Source organism: Myotis myotis, unplaced genomic scaffold, assembly GCF_014108235.1.
Source record: "Myotis myotis isolate mMyoMyo1 unplaced genomic scaffold, mMyoMyo1.p scaffold_m19_p_1, whole genome shotgun sequence".
Taxonomy (NCBI): Eukaryota; Metazoa; Chordata; class Mammalia; order Chiroptera; family Vespertilionidae; genus Myotis; species Myotis myotis.
This window is the reverse complement of record NW_023416313.1, coordinates 90,543,620-90,565,790: the sequence shown is the minus strand read 5'-3', so window position 1 is coordinate 90,565,790 and position 22,171 is coordinate 90,543,620. Positions and strand designations below refer to the sequence as shown.

At 36.7% G+C, this 22,171-nt stretch overlaps 1 protein-coding gene across 9 annotated transcripts in view; it reads left to right on the top strand.

Annotated features, from left to right (window-relative positions):
* Nucleotides 1-22,171, top strand: part of ABI1 (abl interactor 1) — a 96,196-nt gene that overhangs the window by 70,933 nt on the left and 3,092 nt on the right. For 3 of the 9 annotated variants that reach the window (XM_036344545.1, XM_036344508.1, XM_036344517.1), the window contains 5 exons: nt 1,813-1,953; nt 6,343-6,443; nt 10,832-11,008; nt 14,656-14,742; nt 18,062-18,247. In XM_036344545.1, coding sequence (XP_036200438.1) covers nt 1,813-1,953; nt 6,343-6,443; nt 10,832-11,008; nt 14,656-14,742; nt 18,062-18,247 — 692 coding nt within the window. The remainder of the gene's footprint in view (nt 1-1,812; nt 1,954-6,342; nt 6,444-10,831; nt 11,009-14,655; nt 14,743-18,061; nt 18,248-22,171) is intronic. The other 6 variants (XM_036344575.1, XM_036344527.1, XM_036344536.1 and 3 more) reach the window with 3 other exon arrangements.

Genomic DNA, 22,171 nt, shown 5'->3' with positions numbered 1-22,171 from the left:
ATTGAGGGATTCATTAAATTTATCGGCGGTTTCCATAAAATTCTTGAAAAACCTTATAACCGTGGCCTTAAACTCTATATCCAATCGTTTGCTTTCCTCCATTTCTGCCATTTGTGACCTGTTTCTTTGTCTCCGCATTTTGGCAGCTTCCCTTTGTTGATAGAGTGGCCCTGCGTGCCAGGTGTCCTGTAGGGCCCAGTAGCTCAGCCTCCCCAGTTACCTGGGGTGGACACTCTTGGTGCACTCTTGGTGCCTTGGTTGTTGTAGAATCACTGGGAGGAATTGACCTCCAGGCCAATTGGCTGTGAGAATCAGCTGTGTCTAAAGTGGGAGAACTTCTGTGCTGAAGACACCCTTCTGGGGCAAGACTCGCTTCAGTGGGGCTTTGGTGCTCACTGAGTCTGCTCCCTGAGTGCGTCCCTTATGTATCTGAGGAGTTGCAGTCTGGATGGACCCCCTCTGACCACTGGGTACAGTGGCTCCTGGATCTAAGGAGGTGCTAATTCAGCCTCTGCCTGAGGCCACACAGCAGGAGCCACGAAGAGGCTCAGCTGTGAAGCAATGCAAGCCGCTGCGGGGCCTTGGGCCTTCTCTTGGAAGTTCCAGGTCTGCCTGGTTCGGCTGCAGTTAGGTACATTCACATGCAAAAGCCTCTGCCGCAGCCTGGGTGGGGTGGGGTCTCAGGGAGTCAGAGGGCGGAGAAAGCGGCCATGGCCGATTCTCCGCCCGGAGTCGCGCGTCTCAGTGTTCCGGTAACGGCTGCAAGCACCTCTGAGGGAAAGCCGCCCTCAAGTTCGCTCGCTGCCGGACAGACCAGCTTCTCCCCGTATGAGACCTGGGTCCCCAGAGACTTCCCGGAACCGGAGTTCAGAGCCGTCGGGAGTTTGTGATTCAAAAAGACAGCCGCGTCCTCAGGCGCCACCCCCTTTCCTCGCGCGCGCGCGCGCGCGCCGCCGTACCTCTGCACTTCACCTCCGCAGCGCCTCTGGCTCTCAGCGTGCTTTTCTTTCCTTCTAGTTGTGGAATTTACACTCAGCCAGCCTTCCTGTTGTTCTGGATGATGTTTGCTCAGTCCTTTGCGGTAATTTTCAATTGTTATGTGAGGCGATAATTTCCCGGTGTTTACCTATGCCGCCATCTTAGTTGCTCTCTATCATGACCAATCAAAATCACTTATTGAAAAATGAATGGTATTACATCTAGAATCAGAATGTGCTATACTTGTCCATTGTCTATAAATTTCCATAATGAGGTAGGAATAAATTGCAGAGGAGATATTTAGTTTTCATAATGTACAAGGACAGTGGCTTATGGGTGACTGAACTGGGAATAATGTATATGTCAAAGTTTGATATTGAGCATTTCAAAAATTATAACCATTATATTTAGAAGTAGGATTAATACTTTTCAATTACCCTTTCCTACGATTTTTCTAGGAAAAGGTAACACATTTTAGTTTTTGTGAAAAGTAACAAAAATTCATTTACTCCAATTAAGAATTTTTTAAAATAACCTTTATTATTAAAAATGTTTTTAAAACTTGCTTTCTAATTCTGGCTGAGTAGCTCACTCAGTTGTTTTGAACGTTGTCCCAATATGCCCAAGTTATGGGTTTGACCTGTCAGGGCATATACAAGAGGCAACCAATGCATAAATAACAGGTTGATGTTTTTTTCTTTCTCTCTCATCAATAAAATTAAAAACACACACAATAAAACACTTGTCTTCTACTTGGTTACAAAGGGACAATCACATTTGGGGGGAAATGCCATTTTATCTTATTCATTATTCCTTTCTTTGACATTTCTTTAGACGGAATACGCCTTACAAAACCCTGGAACCTGTTAAACCTCCAACAGTTCCTAATGACTACATGACCAGTCCGGCTAGGCTTGGAAGTCAGCATAGCCCAGGCAGGACAGCTTCTTTAAACCAGAGACCGAGGACACACAGGTAATCCTTCAGGTTGAGTCTTTGACCATTTGCAAGTTGGGATTATTAACTGGTCACAAACCCTGTACAGTTGCTGAGTAAAGTACTATACTGTTAACACAGAGTATAAAAGTTGAGGTAACAATATTGTATAAGTTTCTGTTATAACTTCTGTTTTTTTTTTAGATTTTTAAATATATATTTATACTATAAGCAGATTGCTACTATTTCTTCCTTTTGACAGAGGTACAGATATGTATTTGGACATAAGCTAAAGAATGTTTTTTAAAACAGTCTTTTAAAAAAGATTAAGGTAACTACTCTTAAATGTAGGGTGTCCCAAAACAATGAAAATGTATACAAACTTAACAGCTGATAGCTCCATTGATGTTTATTTCTTTTTAGATTTAACCTATTGGAATTAATATTATTCAAAATGTGTGTACATTTTTCGAGGCCATTCTGTATTTTGGGATAATAGGTTAAATATTAGGAATTATACAATGTGATTTAAGCTTTAAGAGGTTGGAAAAAGGAAGACCTAGCTTAGATCCGAGAAAGAATTAATAGAGTTGGTATGCTCTAGAGCAGCGGTTGCCAACCGGTGGTCCGTGAAGTCCGAAAGGTTGGCGACTGCTGGTTTAAGGAAACCTTTGGAGCAGGTTGGCGACCGCTGCTCTAGAATATGTTATTGTATGTACCGTTTTTTAAAAATTTCTAGAAATCAACTGCCCAGTGGGTTTTTAAAAACTTGGTTTGGGAACATAACATAAATTTAGAAAAGTATTATTCAGTATGTAACTTAATGGGTTAAGACAATTTGAACACATTGGTGTAACCATCACCCAAGTCAGAAAATGGAACATTACCAACAATCCAAAAGTCCCTCTTAGACCCTTTCCTAACTATTACCTCTACCTTCTCCCCCCAGAAGTAGCCACTCCATTTTGGGGCACATTATAAAGATACATTGTATAGTTTACTTTATTTTATTCTTTAACTTTACCCTCCATTTAACTTGGGGAAGAACCTCTCCTTACCTTGACTTTTTTTTGGGTTGGTGTATTAGAGGTAAAACTTAGCAGAATTGCCCAGACAGCATGGCTCAGTGGTTGAGCGTTGACCTATGAACCAGGAGGTTGCAGTTCGATTCCTGTTTGGGGCACATCCCTGGGTTGGGGGTTCAGTTCCCATAGTGGGGCGTGCGGGAGGCAGCCAATCAATAGTTCTCTCTCGTCATTGATGTTTCTGTCTCTCTCTCCCCCTCCCTTCCTCTCTGAAATCAGTAATAATAATTTAAAAAACTTAGCAGAATCATTTTTTGGGTTTTAACTAAAGAGGGTATCTGGCTCTTAGATTCTGTGTAATTGACATTTGTTGTTATTGCTGCTGTTAGTAAATAAATGCTTACATTGGTATATGCAGTTACTATATCAGGTCAAGTTCAGTGAGTACCACAAGTGTTCTTTTTTATGTTTGTTATTGAATTTATATTAAAACATGGTTTTTCTCTATCGTTTAGTTATATTCAGCAGCCAGTTATTAAGAGTTACTTCATTAGATGCGAGGGATATACCAATATGATATAGTTCTTTTTTTCAGAAGCGCATTCTGTTAAAACAGGGATCAACAAACTTTTATAAAGGGCCAGATTGTCAATATTTCTGGGATTTGCCTACATTACAGTTACATAGCTCCCCATTGTAGTATGAATGCAGCCATGGATAGCATGTAAATGTTCGAGTGAACATGCATTCCAATAATATTTTATATATTGTAGTGAAATCTGCCTTTCATATAATGTTAATGTGTTATAAATATTCATCTTTTGATTTTTTTTTTAGCTACTGAAAAATGTAAAAAACGTTCTTAGCTCATAGGTCATAAAAATCAGATCATGAGTCAGGTGTGGCTTAGGTGCTGTAATTTGCCAACCCCCATGTTAGAAAAAAGCCAGTAATTGTAGAAGAGAATAATTAGTGGGGAAATATTCATGTCTGTGATGTATTGGTGTTACAAAGCAGTGTACCTGGCTTGGAGTTAAGGGAGTTCTTCACATTGAAGCTATTTTTGTAATAGAAATAGCTTTCTTTGCTTTTCTTTCATTAGTATGCACTGATGTAATTATAGAATGATCACATTGGAGAAAAACATTTTTTATCTAGGCAGTACAAGTCTGCCCTGTTGATTTTTTGGGGGGCCTATTAGGCGAATTATGTTGGTTTTAAAGTATAATATGGAGCCTAAGACTACAAATGCACATCTGTACATTTGCATACATGTACATACACACATTGCTTACTAAAAATGATTATATAGTGTGAGGTCTTATACCTAAAGGGATAGTAAATCTATAGGAATTCGAAAAGTAGGGAATTGGTTAAAGTTGAACAGTAATGACTATTCTAGAATGCCTGACACTGAAACCTCACTGCTGCCTTTTTTGTTGTTTTGCTCATTTTCCAGAAAATACTCTATTTTAGCACCATTCTTTGAAATGAGAGGTTTTTATACTATTTCCATGCTAAAATTGGTTAAACTTTTAATTTCCATAGCATCTGTACATTTTTTAAAAAAAGAATAGTTTATTGATTTCTTTTTAAGAAAGAGAGGGAGAGGGAGCTGAAATATCAATCAGCTGCCTCCTGCACACCGCCTACTGGGGATTGAGCCTGAAACCCAGGCATGTGCCCTGACCCAGAATCCAACTGGCAACCCTTTGGTGTACAGGATGACACCCAGCCAACTGAGCTATATCGGCCAGAGCAGCATCTTGTTCATTTTCTTTTGTGGCATCTGTCACACTGTTTGTTTAGTTTTTAAATTGATTTCAGGGAGAGGAAGAGAGAGATAGAAACATCAATGATGAGAGAGAGACATTGATTGGCTGCTTCCTGCACGCCCCCTACCAGAGATTGAGCCCGCAACCTGGGCATTTGCGCTGACTGGGAATCAGAATTTGAGCTCCTGGTTCATAGGTCGATGCTCAATCACTGAACCAAATCAGCCAGGCTTTCACACTGTTTTTTAATGTCTATTTTTTCATTCTTAACTGTGAGCTCCATGACACCATGGTTCATGTCTGCCGTATTTACTACTATTCATAGTAGGTTTTAAATAAATCCTTGTTGGCTTATTGTATATAAGATTTTCATTTCTCAATACGATGATCTCTTCTGATAGTTCTGAGTACTATATTAAGGTTATATTGGTTTCCAATAGATTGAGTAGAGTGAAACACAAGAATCACAGTGGTTAGAATATCAGTCCACATAGTGAAGGGTCTTGGGTTCGATTTCCAGTCAAGGGCATGTACCTGGGTTGCAGGCTCAATTCCAGGCCCTATTCAAGGCGAGTGTGGGAGGCAACCAATCGTTATCTCTTTCGCATCTCTCTCTCTCTCTCTCTCTCTCTCTCTCTCTCTCGCCCCTCCCCTTTCTTTCCTTCCCCTTTTCCCTCCCTCCTCTTTCTCCTCTCTTCCTCCCTCTCTTCTGCTCTTTATAAAAATCAGTGGAAAGAATATCCTCGGGTGAGGATTAACAAAATTTTGTATTGAACAGTTTCTAAAATTTTTTTACATATCTATATATATAAAAGCCTAAGCGACCATTACGACTGAATGACCTGAACAACCGGATGATGAGTTGCTATGACATGCACTGGCTGCCCCCTGGTGGTCAGTGTGCTCCCATAGCCAGCCACCCGTGGTACCCTCCCCCTGGCTAGCCAACCTCCCGCAGTACCTCCCGTCCTCCCTCCCTCCCCCGCCAGCTGGCCCCCATCGGCCCCTGGTGCTAAACCATTCCTAAACTACCTGCGTCTGGGTCAGGGTTTCATACATAGCGGAGCAGCTCCCTCACTGCAATCTATTGAAAGTCAACCCTCGACATAGGGTTTGTCTCACTCCCATCCTCTCCCTTCCTTGGGGGCCGCCGGCCTGCTATGGTGGTGGTGTGGCGGCAAGGGGGCCAGTCAGGGAACCGTGCGGTGGCAGGGTACCGATGACGGTGGCATCGGAGGCATCCGTTCCTTCCGCACCTGGCCTGGCAACTGTTGTCTCCTCTCCCTCCAGGCCCTGGACTGGGATGGGGAACTGGGGGTGGGTGGGTGGTGGCGGATGCGGCCCCTTTCCCAGGGGCGCCCAGGGCTGGCTCCCACCTTGGGGCCAGCGGCCAGCCTCCTGTGGTCCCTCCCCCCGCAGGCCCTGATCCACCTGGCCCCGATCGGCACAGCACCTATCGGCCCTGATTGCCGGTCAGGCCTAGGGACCCCGGCCGTGCATGAATTTGTGCACCAGGCCTCTAGTATATCATAAAAGGGAGTAGTTAGTGGCTTTGAGTTGATTATTATTATTTTGGGCGGCTAAATCACTAGAATTCCTTTTTTCACAATTTTTTCTTTTCTTTCTAGTGGAAGTAGTGGGGGAAGTGGAAGTCGAGAGAACAGTGGAAGCAGCAGTATTGGCATTCCCATTGCCGTGCCTACACCTTCACCACCCACTATTGGATCAGGTATATTATTTATTAATCTATTTTAATATGTGGTAGTACTTATGAGCTTGGTTATGGAAGCCTGAAATAATTTAGTTATATTAGATCAAATTATTTATTTGTGTGATTGTTGCTAGAACATAAACACAACAAATTTAAGAACATTTTTGGATTAGTTTTTACACAATCTTAAGTGTGTTTTTTTGTCTGTTTTACCAGCTCTTTCTTCTTACATATAAAGCATATTGGACAGCTTTATTAAATAACTTTTTGGCCATTCTGCTTTAAAAAGAGTTGCCGTGGGCATAGTCAAGAAAATTTATTATTTGAAGAACAAGCTAATATTCTTGTTTCTCCAACCAAAGGATTAGAGACTATATTGTGAATTATGTATCAGTACGTTTTGATGTTGCCTTTTAGGCTAGTATCTCAACTTGTGTTAATTTATTTTGTGACTTTACTATATTTATGTATGATATTCAACATACTTATTTCAGTAAAATACCATGAGTAATAAATGGGATTAAAAAAGGAAAAGTTCTTTTACTTTTTAGATTACATAAATGTTTAAGAAATTATTGCAAAGCATTAAATTAGTCCCTTGATTTTTTTAGTAAATGCAATGAAGACTTTGTAGGAAAATTCTTATTTGTTTGAACATGCTTTACATATGGGAGTGTGTGTCTCTCTTTTTTTCTTCTTACCCAAACATTTTACTTTCTTACTGTTTCAGAATGTTTAGTTCTCTTTCTTGTACTCTGACCTGCATTATAAACTATCTTATTAGAAAACGTTTCTGTCCCTCCTCCTCCTGGAGCTCCAGCCCACCTCTTCTCCCAGTGAGCACTGTGCTAGGTGAGACTGCACAGCCATTGGAGCGATTTAACTTAACTCTGCATAATTCATAACAAACTCCTCTGTTAGACTACTAGCCTTTAAAGTTATTAGGTTATAAGTGGTAATGCAAAGGTTAAAGTGTTAAATCTAATTTGCACTAATTTCTTCTGGTGAAAGGCCTCTGAAGTTACATACAAAACAAATATAAAATAACTCTTTTAATATAAAATGTTTCTATGCTTAGCTTATCTCCAATTTAATGTGGTTTGTATTTGTTGTTTGTTTAGATTTTTCTAGAGAAATTATAGCAGTGATTGTTCAAAACCATTTTTTAAATTAGTAATGTAATCTTTTAAAAAATGAAACTTTATTTGGAACTCCCTGGTATATACAACAGTCAAAGTACTAGAGTGAAGGTGGAAGACAGGAGGAAGAAAAATGAAAAGAAATAGATGTATGGGATAGGGTGCTCGAGACTTTCCTGTGAATCACAATTTGAAAAATACTGATATAGTCCAGTACTTAACGCATGTGAGGATGCCATGAAACATTTTTTTCCCCAGTAAAATACATTTAAATTGTTCCCAAGTTTAGGGTGACTAGATAGAGCATATAAGGAATTCCAAATATAGACTCCATATAAAACCAATAGGCCTAGAAATACACATTATCAGTAATCTGGGTAGAAATGTATAATGACGTGTTTCAAATAATGCGAGCTATGTTACATATTGTGAAATAAGCCATCTAGTAGCATCTTTCAAAACATTTGCACTTGTACTCAAAGGAAAAGGGGCAACAGGAGGTAATATGAAGATCCCAATAGAAACTGTTTACAGAAAGTTTGTATGAAAAAAAAATTCCCTCAACCTGATTGATAATCAAGAAAATGAAAATTAAAACCACAGTGACATACTGTTTCTTTTCTACCAGGTAGTTAAAAATGAAGAAGTCCCTTAGTACCAAATGTTGGTGAGCATGTCCAGTAACAAGAAAAAGTACATTGCTGGTCAGAATTTATTAGTTGATACACTCACTGGGGAAAGTAGTTTGTTAGCTAGTCAAGTTGAACGAGTTTTTACCTTAGATTTACCAATTTCATTTCATATTTACCCTAGAGTATTGGTTCTCAAAATATGATTATGAGACTTCTGAGAGTTGCCAAGATTCTTTCATGGAATTCTTGAGGTCAGAACTATATTCATAAGATTTATTTGCCTTTTTCATTCTCATTCTGGTACTGTGGACTTTTCCAGAGGCTAGATAACATATGATGAAATCATTACTTTGACAGCTGATGGAATGTGTATTTGTGTATTCATGTGTTTAAAGATATATCAGTTTTAATTTCTATTACTTTTATTATAACCCACCTCAACCAAGCTTTTTGAGGTTCTTTAATTTTAAAGAATGAAGCCTAAGACCATGAAGTTTAAAACCACTGCCCTAGAGCAGTGGCTTTCAGAATGTGACACCCAGAATAGCAGCATCATCACTGGGGAAATTTGTTAGAAATGTGAATTTTCAGGTCCCATCTAGACTTACTTAGTCAGAAACTCTGAGGACTGGAGCCCAGCAATCTGTATTATAACAAGCTTTCTGGGTGCAATTCTGGTCAGTGCTCAAGTTTGAGAACCACTATTCTAGAAAAATTCAAGAACCGTATTTAGGAATGCTCATAGTAGCGATATTAAGAATAGCAAAACTCTGGATGTAACCAAAATGTCTAGTAATAGAATGGATAAATTGTGGAATGTTTACATGTGAATGTAGCTATAAGAATTAATATATTGATATACTTATCAACATGGGTGAATTTTAAAAAATATCAAAGGAAAAGAGCAAGCCAACAGAATACATAATTATTTTATTATAAATATTTATAAATTTGCAAAATCTCTGTATATTGTTTAAGATTCTATATCTGCGATTTTTTTTAAGCTATGTATAGTAAAGAAATAGAATGTTTAACACATATATTTTGGAGTTGTGGATCCAGAGGGGGCATACAGGAAACTCCAGTGATACTAGTAATATTCTGTTTCTTGAAGTAGGGTATTTATCTTATTTTATTAAAAAAATTATATATGTATTTATAAAATAGTTATATATAATCATTACAAATATTATATAACATATTAGCATATAACTATTTGCATTTATGTATATGTATAATTTATATAACATAGCTATACACACACACACACACACACCCTTTGGTATTATGGTTTATTTTATAATAAAATATTAAAATAGGCATAGTTTGGAACTGCTGAATAAGTTGGTTTTGGGTTTTAAATCAAGAAAAACAACTTGGATTTCATACATTTTTATACAGGTAGAGAAATATAAAAATCATTATAGTGAGAATTGTATTAAAAGTAGCTTTAGGCTTACTTCTTAGCTTTCTAGAAAACCTAGCTGTCCAGGGTTACTCATGAAAAGCTTTTAAATCGACTATTATTTTAAAAATGTGTTTCTATTTTGAAAATGACCATGTGGATGATTCAAATAATTAGTGACTGCCTATGGCTTGGGAGTTCCAAAATGTTAAATATTAGCACTTTTAATGAACAACCTCTGCTGAACAGTTTTATCTAATAATTTTTATCACCTCTAGGGGAGGTTAAATTAGACAACTGAATGAAAATAAACTAGGATGCTGTCTTTTTTACATAGTCATGGTTAGATGTTTAGGTCAGGCAAAAAAATAATACTGTTAATCCCAAAGTAACCTTTGGAAAGTATAGTTAACTTTAGAGGCTTTGAACTTTATTAACCTTTTAAGTATTAAACTTTTGAAATGTTGGTCAAGATGACTGAATAAAATATTAAGCATTATTAATACTTTAGTAAGTTTAGATATGCATGATAATTTTATACAAAAGATTGCTTTGAGTATAGTATGGAGAAAAAGACCTCCAAGCATGGAGAAAGAGAATGGATTTCTATAAGAGCTTTGAAACTGGAAGTTGTACTTCTCTTAAAAATGATTTTACTATAATATGTATTGATAACTGCTGATACAAGAAACATTCAAATTTTAGTACAATTTGTGGAAAATATGCTGAACTCTTTAAATTTTATAATTAAACCTGGATTTGGCTGGATAGAATCTTACACAGTTTTTTTGAAGATTTGGCAACGGAAAGGAAGAAGCTTGTAAATCAAATATTAATGTGTTCACATTTAAAAGCTGACGCTTTCTACTTCAGACTATCCTTTGGTGCTTATTTTGTTAGAGAGACACAATTTACATATAAAATCTATGTGTGCTAAAATAATACAGTAAAAATGTATACATAATATTAGCAAAATATTTGGGATTATGCTAAATTAAATGGCTTAAGAATGTAACTTTATTTACTTTTGCAGCTTCCCCACTATCTGTTTTTCCTTCTTCAGAGATGGAGCTATTTGTGTTTTATCTTTACTTTTCTCTTTATTTTTGCTGTGGGCCTTAAAACTAATAAATACTTCTTACTGTGAGTCTCCCTCTCTTTGTTCTGCTATTGGAGGTGATATGCAGTGCTCAAATTCTTTGTTGGTTGCCTTTGACTAATGCTTTTCAGCGGCCCCGGGCTCAGCTCCTGGTTCCCAGTATGGCACAATGACCAGGCAGATTTCTCGACACAACTCTACCACTTCCTCGACATCTTCTGGTGGATACAGACGAACTCCCTCTGTGACTGCTCAATTTTCTGCTCAGCCTCATGTTAATGGAGGTCCACTTTATTCTCAGAATTCAAGTAAGCTTTTGCTTTGCAGGCGTACAGCACCACTGAGCTCCTTTAGAGGGAAATTGTTTGAAATTGTTATTTTGCTAGTGATAGACAACAATTGAAACCATGCCGCTTTCTATTTATTTAGTTGTTTCTTCAATCATACTATTTAAAAAATTATCACTTTCGCTCAAATAACTCAGGCTTACTGTACTTTATACTAAAATTTAACTGATGCTTTAAAATGATATTTTTATTACTATAAATAGAACTAGAGAAGAAAAACTGAAATTAATTAAATTGAATTTATTTTTATTGGCATATTTGAGGCTGTTCAATAACAAGAGAATTTAAAACATTGTGAATATTTTTCTTTAAAATAACAGAATTGCTGGCTATCACTTTTAAGCTTCCTAAACTATGCTGAAATGAATTCAAAACCATTAAAAAAAAGTTAGTGATGTTTGCTTATTATGTCTCTGAATAAGATAACAGTGGGGAGGATTTTTAAAAAGTTTCTTCTTCACCTTGAATTGCACATCTCAACACTAACTGCAGTCAATGTTTAAAAGCTGATAAGGTTAGAAAACCGTTTGGGCATATAATGTCAGGAAGTTTGAATTGCTTGTGGTGGTTATTAATTTCACTTTCCATATCAAGATGCTTAATCCAAAAAGGAAAAACAGATCTGAAATGAGTCTATTGTCCAGTATTTGTTATTGGCTTGAAGGGTGATCACTGGGACTAGACTGAAACACACTTTCCCCGTAAGCTTTTGTAACTACTTTCTAGAACTGCATGTTTTATTGTTGACTTAGGAAACACTGAGTAAAATCGGTAGTTACAGAATAGTCATGGGGGGATGTGAAGCAGATAGAGAATATACTCAATAATATTGTAATAACTATATATGGTGTTAGATGGGTACTAGATTTATTGGGGTGATAACTTCATAAGTTATATAAATATCTACTGTGGTTGTAAACCTAAAACTCATATAATATTGTATGTCAACTGTAATATAACAATAAAAAAGTATTAAAAGAAAATTAAAAAACACCGAATACTCCGTGTTAACATAGGAAGTTGGTTTAAGTTCTTTTTATTTATAGTGCATGTTCTGAACATGTTTTTTAAAAAATATTTTTTATTGATTTCAGAGAGGAAGGAGAGGGAGAGAGAGATAGAAACCTCAATAATGAGAGAGAATCATTGATCAGCTGCCTCCTGCACACCCCCTAATGGGGATTGAGCCTGCAACCCAGGCATGTGCCCTTGACCAGAATCAAACCCGGGACCCTTCAGTCCACAGGCAACACTCTATCCATGGAGCCAAACCATCTAGGTCCTGAACATGTATTTTAAAGCAGAGCTGGGGAAAGTTACATTATTGGGGTTTTTTTTGTTTGTTTAATTTTTAGAGTTAAAGATTAATTGTATTATAGCAAAAAAAATCTCATATGAATTGAAAACCACTTTAGCAAAAATGTCAGAATTCATAGGTAATCCTAAAATTTATAGTTTTTTTTTCTAGACTAACATTTTCATCTAAACGACTAAAAAACTTTATCAGTTAGAATTTTACCTTATAGTTTCCTTGGTCTCCTTTGATAGTGAAAGGTACCTAGCGTCTGAATATTCCACAGATTATCTGATTATTAACCTCACTAGTTTTATAAACTTCTTTCATTTTACACTGCACTTTTAGATCCTATCTTTATGTTTATTTTTTTTCTTTTCCTCAGTTGGACATTTAAATTTACTCTGCAAATAGAGTTTTTGGTGACTTCACATAATACACGTTTGTGTAGTTTTATTTAACAGTACTGGGTGGGTTATTTACAGACAAGACATTTTTATTACTGAATGTCTATCTTTTGGATATTGTAAAGTAAGTTTAGCTTCAGATTTTAAAGATATTATTATGTCTTGTCAAATTAATCATCCTTTAGTCTGAATTACTGTTGGTGTTGTAATAGTAGATGTGAATGTTTTTAGTGTTTTGATGTGCATATTTCCTCTTCTTTCTAAATGTGATGGTAATTATTAGTATCTTCACAGCAAAGCTTTTCTTTTTCTTGACATACTAACCAGCATGGCTAGTTACTAAGGGTTGTTTCTAGAAAAAAGTAAAACACCTGAAAAATATGTGGGAGTTTTTAAAAATAAAAAACTATAACATTTTATTCATTGAAGAGCCTTCTATATACAAATATCAGATGGAACAAGGCCAAGTCAGTGAATTAAATGCTAGTTTAGCCACACAATGAATATTAATTGCTTTAAATTATTGCTTCTTTAAACACTGAACCTCTCAAATTTTTACACTTACCAACAAAATTTTTAACTTGAATTAATTGAAGTAACTTTTTGATTACGTGATCTTTGGGAACCAATGAATTGTTTTTCTCTGTCAATTTAGTGTCACTTGTTGTGACTACCAGTAAACTGAGTTTTGTTATCCATTCCTATTGACTTTTTTGAGCAATCTTTGGCAATTACTGTCTTGTTATGAGACAAAATGGTAAAAGTATGTATATTTCCTTTTAGTTTGCTAATTTTTAATACATTTGCTGCCCACATGAAAATTTGGTATTTATTTCTTTTAAATTATGTCCTCTCTAGAAAGAAGTTGGAATATTTTTCCAGCTGCTAATGATTTGTTAGAAATTACCTAAATGCAAATAATTGCCTATTTTAAAGTATTGTTAGACCAGGTTTTCTTTATCAGAACAGTGATAAAAAGAAAGAAGGTCACTTTTGAGAGATATTTTATTCTTTGAAACTCAGCAAACAGTTAGCATGGGATATAGTAAATTTAGGAGTGATGTCTTTAAAAATGTCAACTTAAAGGGTAATATAAACCGTATTTTACAAACAAGGGTTTTTCCTGGAGAGCTATGTGTAAATTTATATATAAAATAAGAATTTTTTAAAGGAAAAACTGTGATTGATATAGTTACTTATATGTGATCTAAACAGCTGTTTCATAACACACTTGGTTTCTAATATACAACATTACCCTAAAGCTAGAACAGCCTGTTAGGTTATAGAAATATGGCAAAGATACAGTATCCTAGAAACTGCTATCAGTATTTCACTATTAACTGTTTTTTTAGTCTTTTTTTAAAAATATATTTTTTATTGATTTCAGATAGGAAGGGAGAGGGAGAGAGAGAAACAATGATGAGAATCATTGATTGGCTGCCTCCTGCACGCCCCCTACTGGGGATCGAGCCGGCAACCCGGGCATGTGCCCTCGATTGGAATCGAACCAGGGACCCTTCAGTCCGCAGGCCGATGCTCTATCCACTGAGAAAACCCGGCTAAGGCTAAAGTCTTTTCTTAGAATTTGAAGTTTTCATTGCATGAAAGTGAATGTGAGGGTAAATTTAAATCTCTCCCAAACAATATAATTAGGATTAAGTTAGAAGTATTTTTTTTTTCAATAAAATTAACCAATTGGCTAAACACAACTCAGCTTTAGATTTTCTAGTGTGTAATCAGCTTGAAGGTTCTGCAGGTTTTTGTTTTGTTTTTGTTTTGTTTTGTTTCATTTGCAAACTGTTCTTTGCATACTTATGTTTGTGGTCCTTGTAACTGACTTCTGCTTTTTGTTTCCTTTTCTTTCCTTTACCTGTTTTACTTCCCCCATTCTGTGTTGTTGCTATCAGTTTCTATTGCTCCACCCCCTCCCCCTATGCCTCAGTTGACTCCACAGATACCTCTCACAGGCTTCGTGGCCAGGGTGCAGGAAAACAGTAAGTTTGGAAAAACTGAGCTGTCAAAGGGTAGAGGCTGTCTCCTTATAGCATGCATGGCTGATGAGTCATCATTTTCCTTACTTTTACTGAGAAGCTAATCTTATCTGAAAACAGGTGCAGCTATGTTATTGAAACTGAAGAGCACGATCTTTAGTTTTTTCTCTTGTGTGCATGATTACTGACCTATATAAATTTCGAAATTGCAACTTTCTTATGTATTCATATGATCTAAAACATGAAATCTGATCTTTGCAGATTCTTAAGGAAAGTATAATCAAACACAAAGGAAACTACTAGCTTCCAATAATTATTTGAGGAATTAGAAAACATTTGGTATTCAAATATATCTATAGATTGTTTTGTGAGATTTTGTTTATTACATAATTGGGACAGGTCTGTTGCTTTTTTCTTTAGTTACAAAAAATATTTTGGAGAAGACTTTGTAGCTTTCCTTAGATTTTGATACATGAGTAATTTTTAATCTATATAAAGATTCATTGTTAGAATAAGAATGAATATGCAAGAATAAGTAAATTACATTCACGATATGTATTCATCTGAGTGATTGTCATTATTGAGCCCTTTTCATGTTTTGGCTAGCTACATGCAGGCCCATGAGGATTATTTATGAATATACAAATCTGTCATCTTTTTTTTAGGGCTTCTTTGAAGGAAGGTCAGGGAATTTTGAAAATTCTTTTAAATATATGGATTTAATTAGGGTAGATAGTTTATATTGCTGTCTGATTATTTTAAGGTTTTTGGAAGATGTGTAATCCTAGTCACATGATCATAGTGAATGTTACTTGACAAAATAAAGAATACCACTATCACAAATTTTATTAGGCCAAAATAGCTATTGAGATTAAGATGGTAAGGTGGTCAAGTAGTAATTTACTTTATTTGGGACCATCACCATTCAAATAAATCTCAGAATGTTGTGAACAAATGTGTAACCCATTTGATCAACCAGTCTTCTAAGATAATACATTGTGGCAAATTTCATTGTTCAGCTTGTGCTGACCCTTTTGTGTTATTCTACCTATTTCCTCCATTCCTCCAGTCAAATATTTGTGGATTTAGTGTTATGTGTTAGGCTTTGGGAAGAATACAAATAGTTTAAGACAGAGTCCTTACCTGTAAGAAATGTATGATTTAATGGATATTAAATAAACTATAAATAAACTATAAAACATTGTAGTTTCAAAATATTGAAATTTCTGAGTGCAAATCAACTTTGAAATCTGTGTTTAAATATATATAAATAAGTGAATCTTATTTTTAATAATAAGTGAATAAGAGTAAATTGCTGGTCTTTAATGCTGTGTTTAAAAATGAAGCCGGTTAAACTTTTTGAACTGCCTTACAGCCAAGAATTTTTAGAAACTATTTAAAAATATCCATAATGACCTTCCATTTAGTATGACCGAAGATCTTTAGTAACTTTAAATAGAAATTCAGAATTAATGTGCCTTATTCTAGGTATGCCTGGCCTTTGCTAAAGAGGTCCATGGTACTAGTTTAGTTCTTTCACCAAACAGATGAATTTGAGTCAGTCATTGTTCTTGTGCTGCAGAATGCCCAACTTTATTTGCCATCTGTTTTCTTTGAAAGCATACTGGGAAGATTGGTGAGAAACTGTATCATCAGTATCTTAAATTTATTTATTTGTTTGTTTATTTAAATTCAGTTCTCACCTGAGGATATTTTTTCCATTGATCGTTAGAGAGAGAGTGGAATGGAAGAGGGAGGAGAAGGGGAGAGAGAGAGAAAGGAAACATCTATGTAAGAGGGACACATTGATTGGTTGCCTCCCACAATAGTAATAGAAAGCTTTAAGGGTTATTTGTGGGCAAAAGTAAAATAGATCCAAGCATTCAGTGGAAAAATAAGTTATAAACATAACAGAATGAGCGTTACCGCACAAGGCTTATTTTCTAGTAGGCTTTTTCATTCCTCAACAGGATAAAATAGAAATTCACAGCATTGAAGTGGAAATAGGGCTATTAAATCTGAAAATGTTTTAAATCTTGATCCCTTGTTATATTCTCAGCACTTTATTCCAAATAGGGTGGAGTAAACTTTAAAACCTGTATTAAGATAGATTATGACTTTTTTTGATCATATAAAAATAGCCTTAGAAATTGGCATGTAAGTTAGTATTTTGGTATTCTGAATTTCTTCCCTGTAGCTATTATATAATTCCTGTGTTAATTTGTACCAAAACATTTTCATACGTCTTTAACTTTTAAAGAAATGTGTGCATAAGAAATTTAAATTAAGAATTAGTTGTGTTCCAGTTTTGAATTCCTTAATGTTGGGAGCATTTGTTACTTGGTGTCATAATAGTTCAGTGAACACAGTTCTAGCCTCTACATTTTACCACTTATACTTTTGATTATTTAAATTATACACACATACTACATCTAGAATTGGAGGTGTGAGTTGGTTTTATTGTTTTGCATGATATAAGTTACTTTCTGTGTATTTTTTTTTAATTATTACCACAAAACTTTACTTTTAAAATCTTTGTTTGGATGTATTCTTAGAATAGATCTTTAGGGTCTTGTCATCCCCTCATCTATGTTATGTTTTACTAGCAATAAGGCAAAAATCTTAGCTTGCTTTCTACATTTAAAAAGTTGATTATGAGTACAAACATGTTAAAAAATATTCTAAGACATTTTCTACTAGTTGGGGATTTTTTAATTTAATTTTTTCTTGTTAAGATTTACATGAAAGAATAGAAAACCTATACATAGAAGGATACCTAATACCACCGACTTTTCTTTCTCCCTTAAAACAAACAAAATAAATATCTATCCACTGAAAACTTATTTCTGGGCAATTAAAGATATTTAATCTAAAATCAGAGACATGAATATTCGCAATGAATAGCTATCAAACCATTAATGTAATATTATTCATAATGTTTACTGTAGTCCAAATGATAAAAGTGACATAAGGCTTATTTAAGGACTTAAATTAATTAAAGAGTGACAGTTGTTTAGACCTGAGCCTTAGAATTAAGGAAACTTCTTTACTCCTATAATCTTTATATAAAGAGATAGTCTCCTAACCTGCATCCATTAATTTGTAGTACTTCCTAATACCTTTATTTTTAGCTCATTTTATTATAGCAAAATTATTCTTGAATAGTGGAAGCTTTAACACACCAAGCTTTTATTTCTAATCTTGCATGTTTTATTATAGTGCATGCTTTATATGAATTAGAGCTTTCTTAAATTCTTTTAATTTATGAATTTCCATTTAGTCTCGTTTTTTTATTCAAATTAATTATCTGAATTTTTTCTAGTTGCTGATAGTCCAACTCCTCCACCACCACCTCCACCAGATGACATTCCCATGTTTGATGACTCTCCACCTCCGCCACCACCACCTCCAGTGGATTATGAAGATGAGGAGGCTGCAGTAGTTCAGTATAATGACCCATATGCAGATGGGGATCCTGCGTGGGCCCCTAAGAATTATATTGAGAAAGGTAAGGTAAAATCATCTATTAAAGGAAAATAATGTAATTATAGAATTTAGAGCTATGAAGAACATTTAATCCAGTTTTCACAATCTTTTGAGTAACTTTACCAGTCAAGATGATATAATTAAACCTTATTTCCTATACATTTCCAATTTGAAGAGAGGATTCTTTATATTTTAAATTAAAAATGTTATAATGTTAGCTGTACATTTTTATCTTTTTTTTAAAAAACTATATTTTATATCATGAAATAATGTGTAACTCCAACGTCCAAATTTACCTATTTTACCTGACAGTCACCTTAATTATCTTTTAAGAAACAGTGTGTAGGAAAGAAAAAGTCCTGTTTTTAGAGTCCTGTTTTGCTTTTTTAATCCAATTATGTGCTATTTAAAAATCTGTATTTGTATAGTGTTCTGAAAAATACTTATAATTTAGTTGATCACATTTGATTACATTTGGAATGTATTCCCTTCCATTCCCTGTATTGGATTAACTGATCTTAAGTAAGTAGCTGTAGCTCTTGAGACCTGTTCCATTCTCCCCTGCCCAAGTTTTAAATACATAGCTAAAAGTAAATTTCCTATTTTCCTTTTTTATATTTTTTAAGAGTAAATATTCTGCATATAGTTCAGGAAGTCTTGAATGTTCTACTTTCTATTAAGATTTTTATGTACCTTCAAGTAGAAATAAGTTGTGGTTATTATGAGGGTGATAAACTTGAATAGCCTTGAATTGTGTTTTTACTCATATTTCTGGCTTGGAAAGCAAATTTAACTTTAAGTATTTATGAAATTGGAACTATTATATTTGAAGAAGTTGAAAAATTGGGAATGATAGAACAGTGAATAACCTAGCACAATTAAAAAATATCTTCACAAGTTGAAATGATGAGTCTTAAATCAAGGTTATTACATATTTTTTTGTAAAAGACCAAATAAACATTTTTAACTTATTTTATTTATTAAATTTTTAAATAAGTTTTTACTAGTAGCCCTGCGCATGAATCTGTGCGCCGGTAGCTCTCTGTGGGGCCTCACCGCTCCGTGCATGCTGCCAAGGGTGACTACCAAGCGTTCCGCGCCCTGGCCTGGCCAGAGGCCCATCCGCGGCTGGGAAATGCAAACGACTTTCCTCCCTGTTCTCTGGAACACCAATAAAGGCCTTCCTTCTTCTTTCTTGGCCAGCTTTCACCCCTGTGCCTCTGCCACCAGCCCCTCCTGTCACACTATCCTTCATCCCCTCCACCCCCTGGCTGCCCGAACCTGACCTTGCCCAGGAGTCAGGGGCCACTCAACTCTGCTCAGCTCACCGGTTCCTTCTCTTCTTATGCAAGCGTTTTGCGCCCTGGCCTGGCCAGAGGCCCATCTGCAGCCGGGCGCGGAATGCTTGTCTCGTTGTGGTGGCGACGAAGCAAGCATTCCGCCGGGTCACTCACACTGCCTGCTCTCAGCAGCCGCCTCGCCGGGACTGGGGATCTCCGGCTGGGCTGAGAGGACTGGGCTATGTGCGCCGCCATCTTTGGATGGAGTGACAGTTAATTTGCATATTACCCTTTTATTATATAGGATTGATTTCAGAGAGGAGAGGGAGAGAGAGAGAGAAACATCAACGGTGAGAGAGAATCATTGATTGGCTGCCTTCTTCATGCCTCCTACTGGGGATCGAGCCCGCAACTCTGGGCACGTGCCCTTGACCGGAATTGAACCTGGGACCCTTCAGTTCGCAGGCTGACGCACTATCCACTGAGCAAAAGCAGCTAGGGCAATAATTTTGTTTTTTTAACCCTTTGTGGTCCAATTTTATTATTGGAATTCAAACAGTCTGGTCCAAATTAATTGATGGGATTGAATGTTGAACTTACCGACAATGCATATAATCGTAGCAGTTTTCGGTGTCGACCTCAGCTCCATGTTGGACCTGCTTCTAGCGCCTGGTCTGTTGCGTCAGCCTGGACGTTGGGCCGAAAAGGGTTAAATCTTTATTGTTCAGATTATTACAGATGTTCCTCTTTTTTCCCCCCATAGTTCCCATCCACCTAGTTCTCACCCCCCCCCCCAGGTCCTTGCCCCTCCCCACTGTCCTTGTTTATAGGTGTAAGCTCTTTGTCCAATTTCTTCCCGCACCCCCCACACCCTCTTCCCATCGAGAATTGTCAGCCCGCTCCCTTTCTATGCCCCTGATTCTATTACATTTACCAGTTTGTTCTGTTCATCAGGTTTTTTTTAATTCATTTGATTTTTAGATTCACTTGTTGATAGATATGTATTTGTTGTCACTTTGTTGTTCATAATTTTTATCTTTACCTTTTTCTTCTTCTTCCTTTTCTTAAAGAATACCTTTTAGCATTTCATACAGTACTGGTTTGGTGGTGATGAACTCCTTTAGCATTTTCTTGTCTGTGAAGCTCTTTATCTGACCTTCAATTCTAAATGATAGCTTTGCTGGGTAGAGGAATCTTGGTTGTAGGTTCTTGCTATTCATCACTTTGTATATTTCTTGCCACTCCCTTCTGGTCTGCATAGTTTCTGTTGAGAAATCAGCTGACAGTCTTATGGGTACTCCCTTGTAGGTAACTAATTGTTTTTCTCTTGCTGCTTTTAAGATTCTCTCTTTTGTCTTTTGCCCTTGGCATTTTAATTATGATGTGTCTTGGTGTGGTCCTCTTTGGATTCCTCTTGTTTGGGGTTCTCTGTGCTTCCTGGACTTGTAGGTGTATTTCTTTCACCAGGTAGGGGAAGTTTTCTGTCATTATTTCTTCAAATAGGTTTTCAATATCTTGCTCTCTCTCTTCTGGCATCCCATAATTCAGATGTTGATATGCTTAAAGTTGTCCTCGAGGCTCCTTACATTATCTTCGTACATTATCTTACATTATCTTTTTGCTCTTCCAGTTGGGTGTATTTTGCTTCCTTGTATTTCAAATCTTTGACTTGATTCTTGGGATCCTCTAGTCTACTCTTGAGTCCTGTATGTCATTCTTTATTTCAGTCAGTGTATGCTTAATTTCTGACTGGTTCTTTTCCATTTTTGGGGCATTCTCACCAAGATCCTTGAAGGTCTCAGTAAGTTCCTTGGAGGTTTCTAGAAGATTCTTGAGTAACCTTATAACTGTGGTTTTGAACTCTATATCCAGTATTTTGCTTTCATCTATTTCTTTCATTTGTCACATGTTTCTTTGTTTCCACATTTTGGCTGCTTCCCTGTGTTTGTTTCTATGTATTGGGTAGCTGCTGAGTCTCCCTGAGTTGATAGAGTGGCCTTGTGTGGTAGGTGTCCTCTAGGGTCCAGTGGCTCAGTCTCCCCTGTCACCTGAGGTGGACACTTTTGGTGCACCCCTTTGTGGGATGTTTGCACAGTCTTGTTATAGTTAAGTCTGATTGCTGTTGGTATCACTGGGAGGAATTGATCTCCAGGCCAATTGGCTGTGAGGACCAGCTGTGTCTACAATGGAAGAGCTGCTGTGCCGGAGACACCCTTGTGGGGCAGGGCTTGCTTCAGTGGGGCTTTGGTGCTCACTGAGTCTGCCCTTTGAGTGTGTCCCTTATGGATGTGAAGAGTTGTATTCTGGTATGGTCTCACACTTACCACAGGGTACACTGGCTCTTGGATCTCCAAGGAGGTGCAAAGTCACCCATTGCCTGGGACCGCCCTGCAGGAGCTACAGAGAGATCTGCAGATTCCTCCTCTTTGTATGGGGTTTGGAAGTTCCCAGACAAGGCCCAGCTGTGTAGCAAGGCAGGCTGCTGCTGCTGCTGGATTGATTGCTTTGGGGCTACCTGACCCAGCTGCTGCCTGTTTGACACGTTTTAGGCTGAGAAAGGACAGGCCATTCATATACAAAAGCCACTGGGCACAGCTTTGTTGGGATTGTAAATTGGGTGGGGCGGGTTCTCAGGGAATCACCATGGCAGAGCAAACAGCAATGGC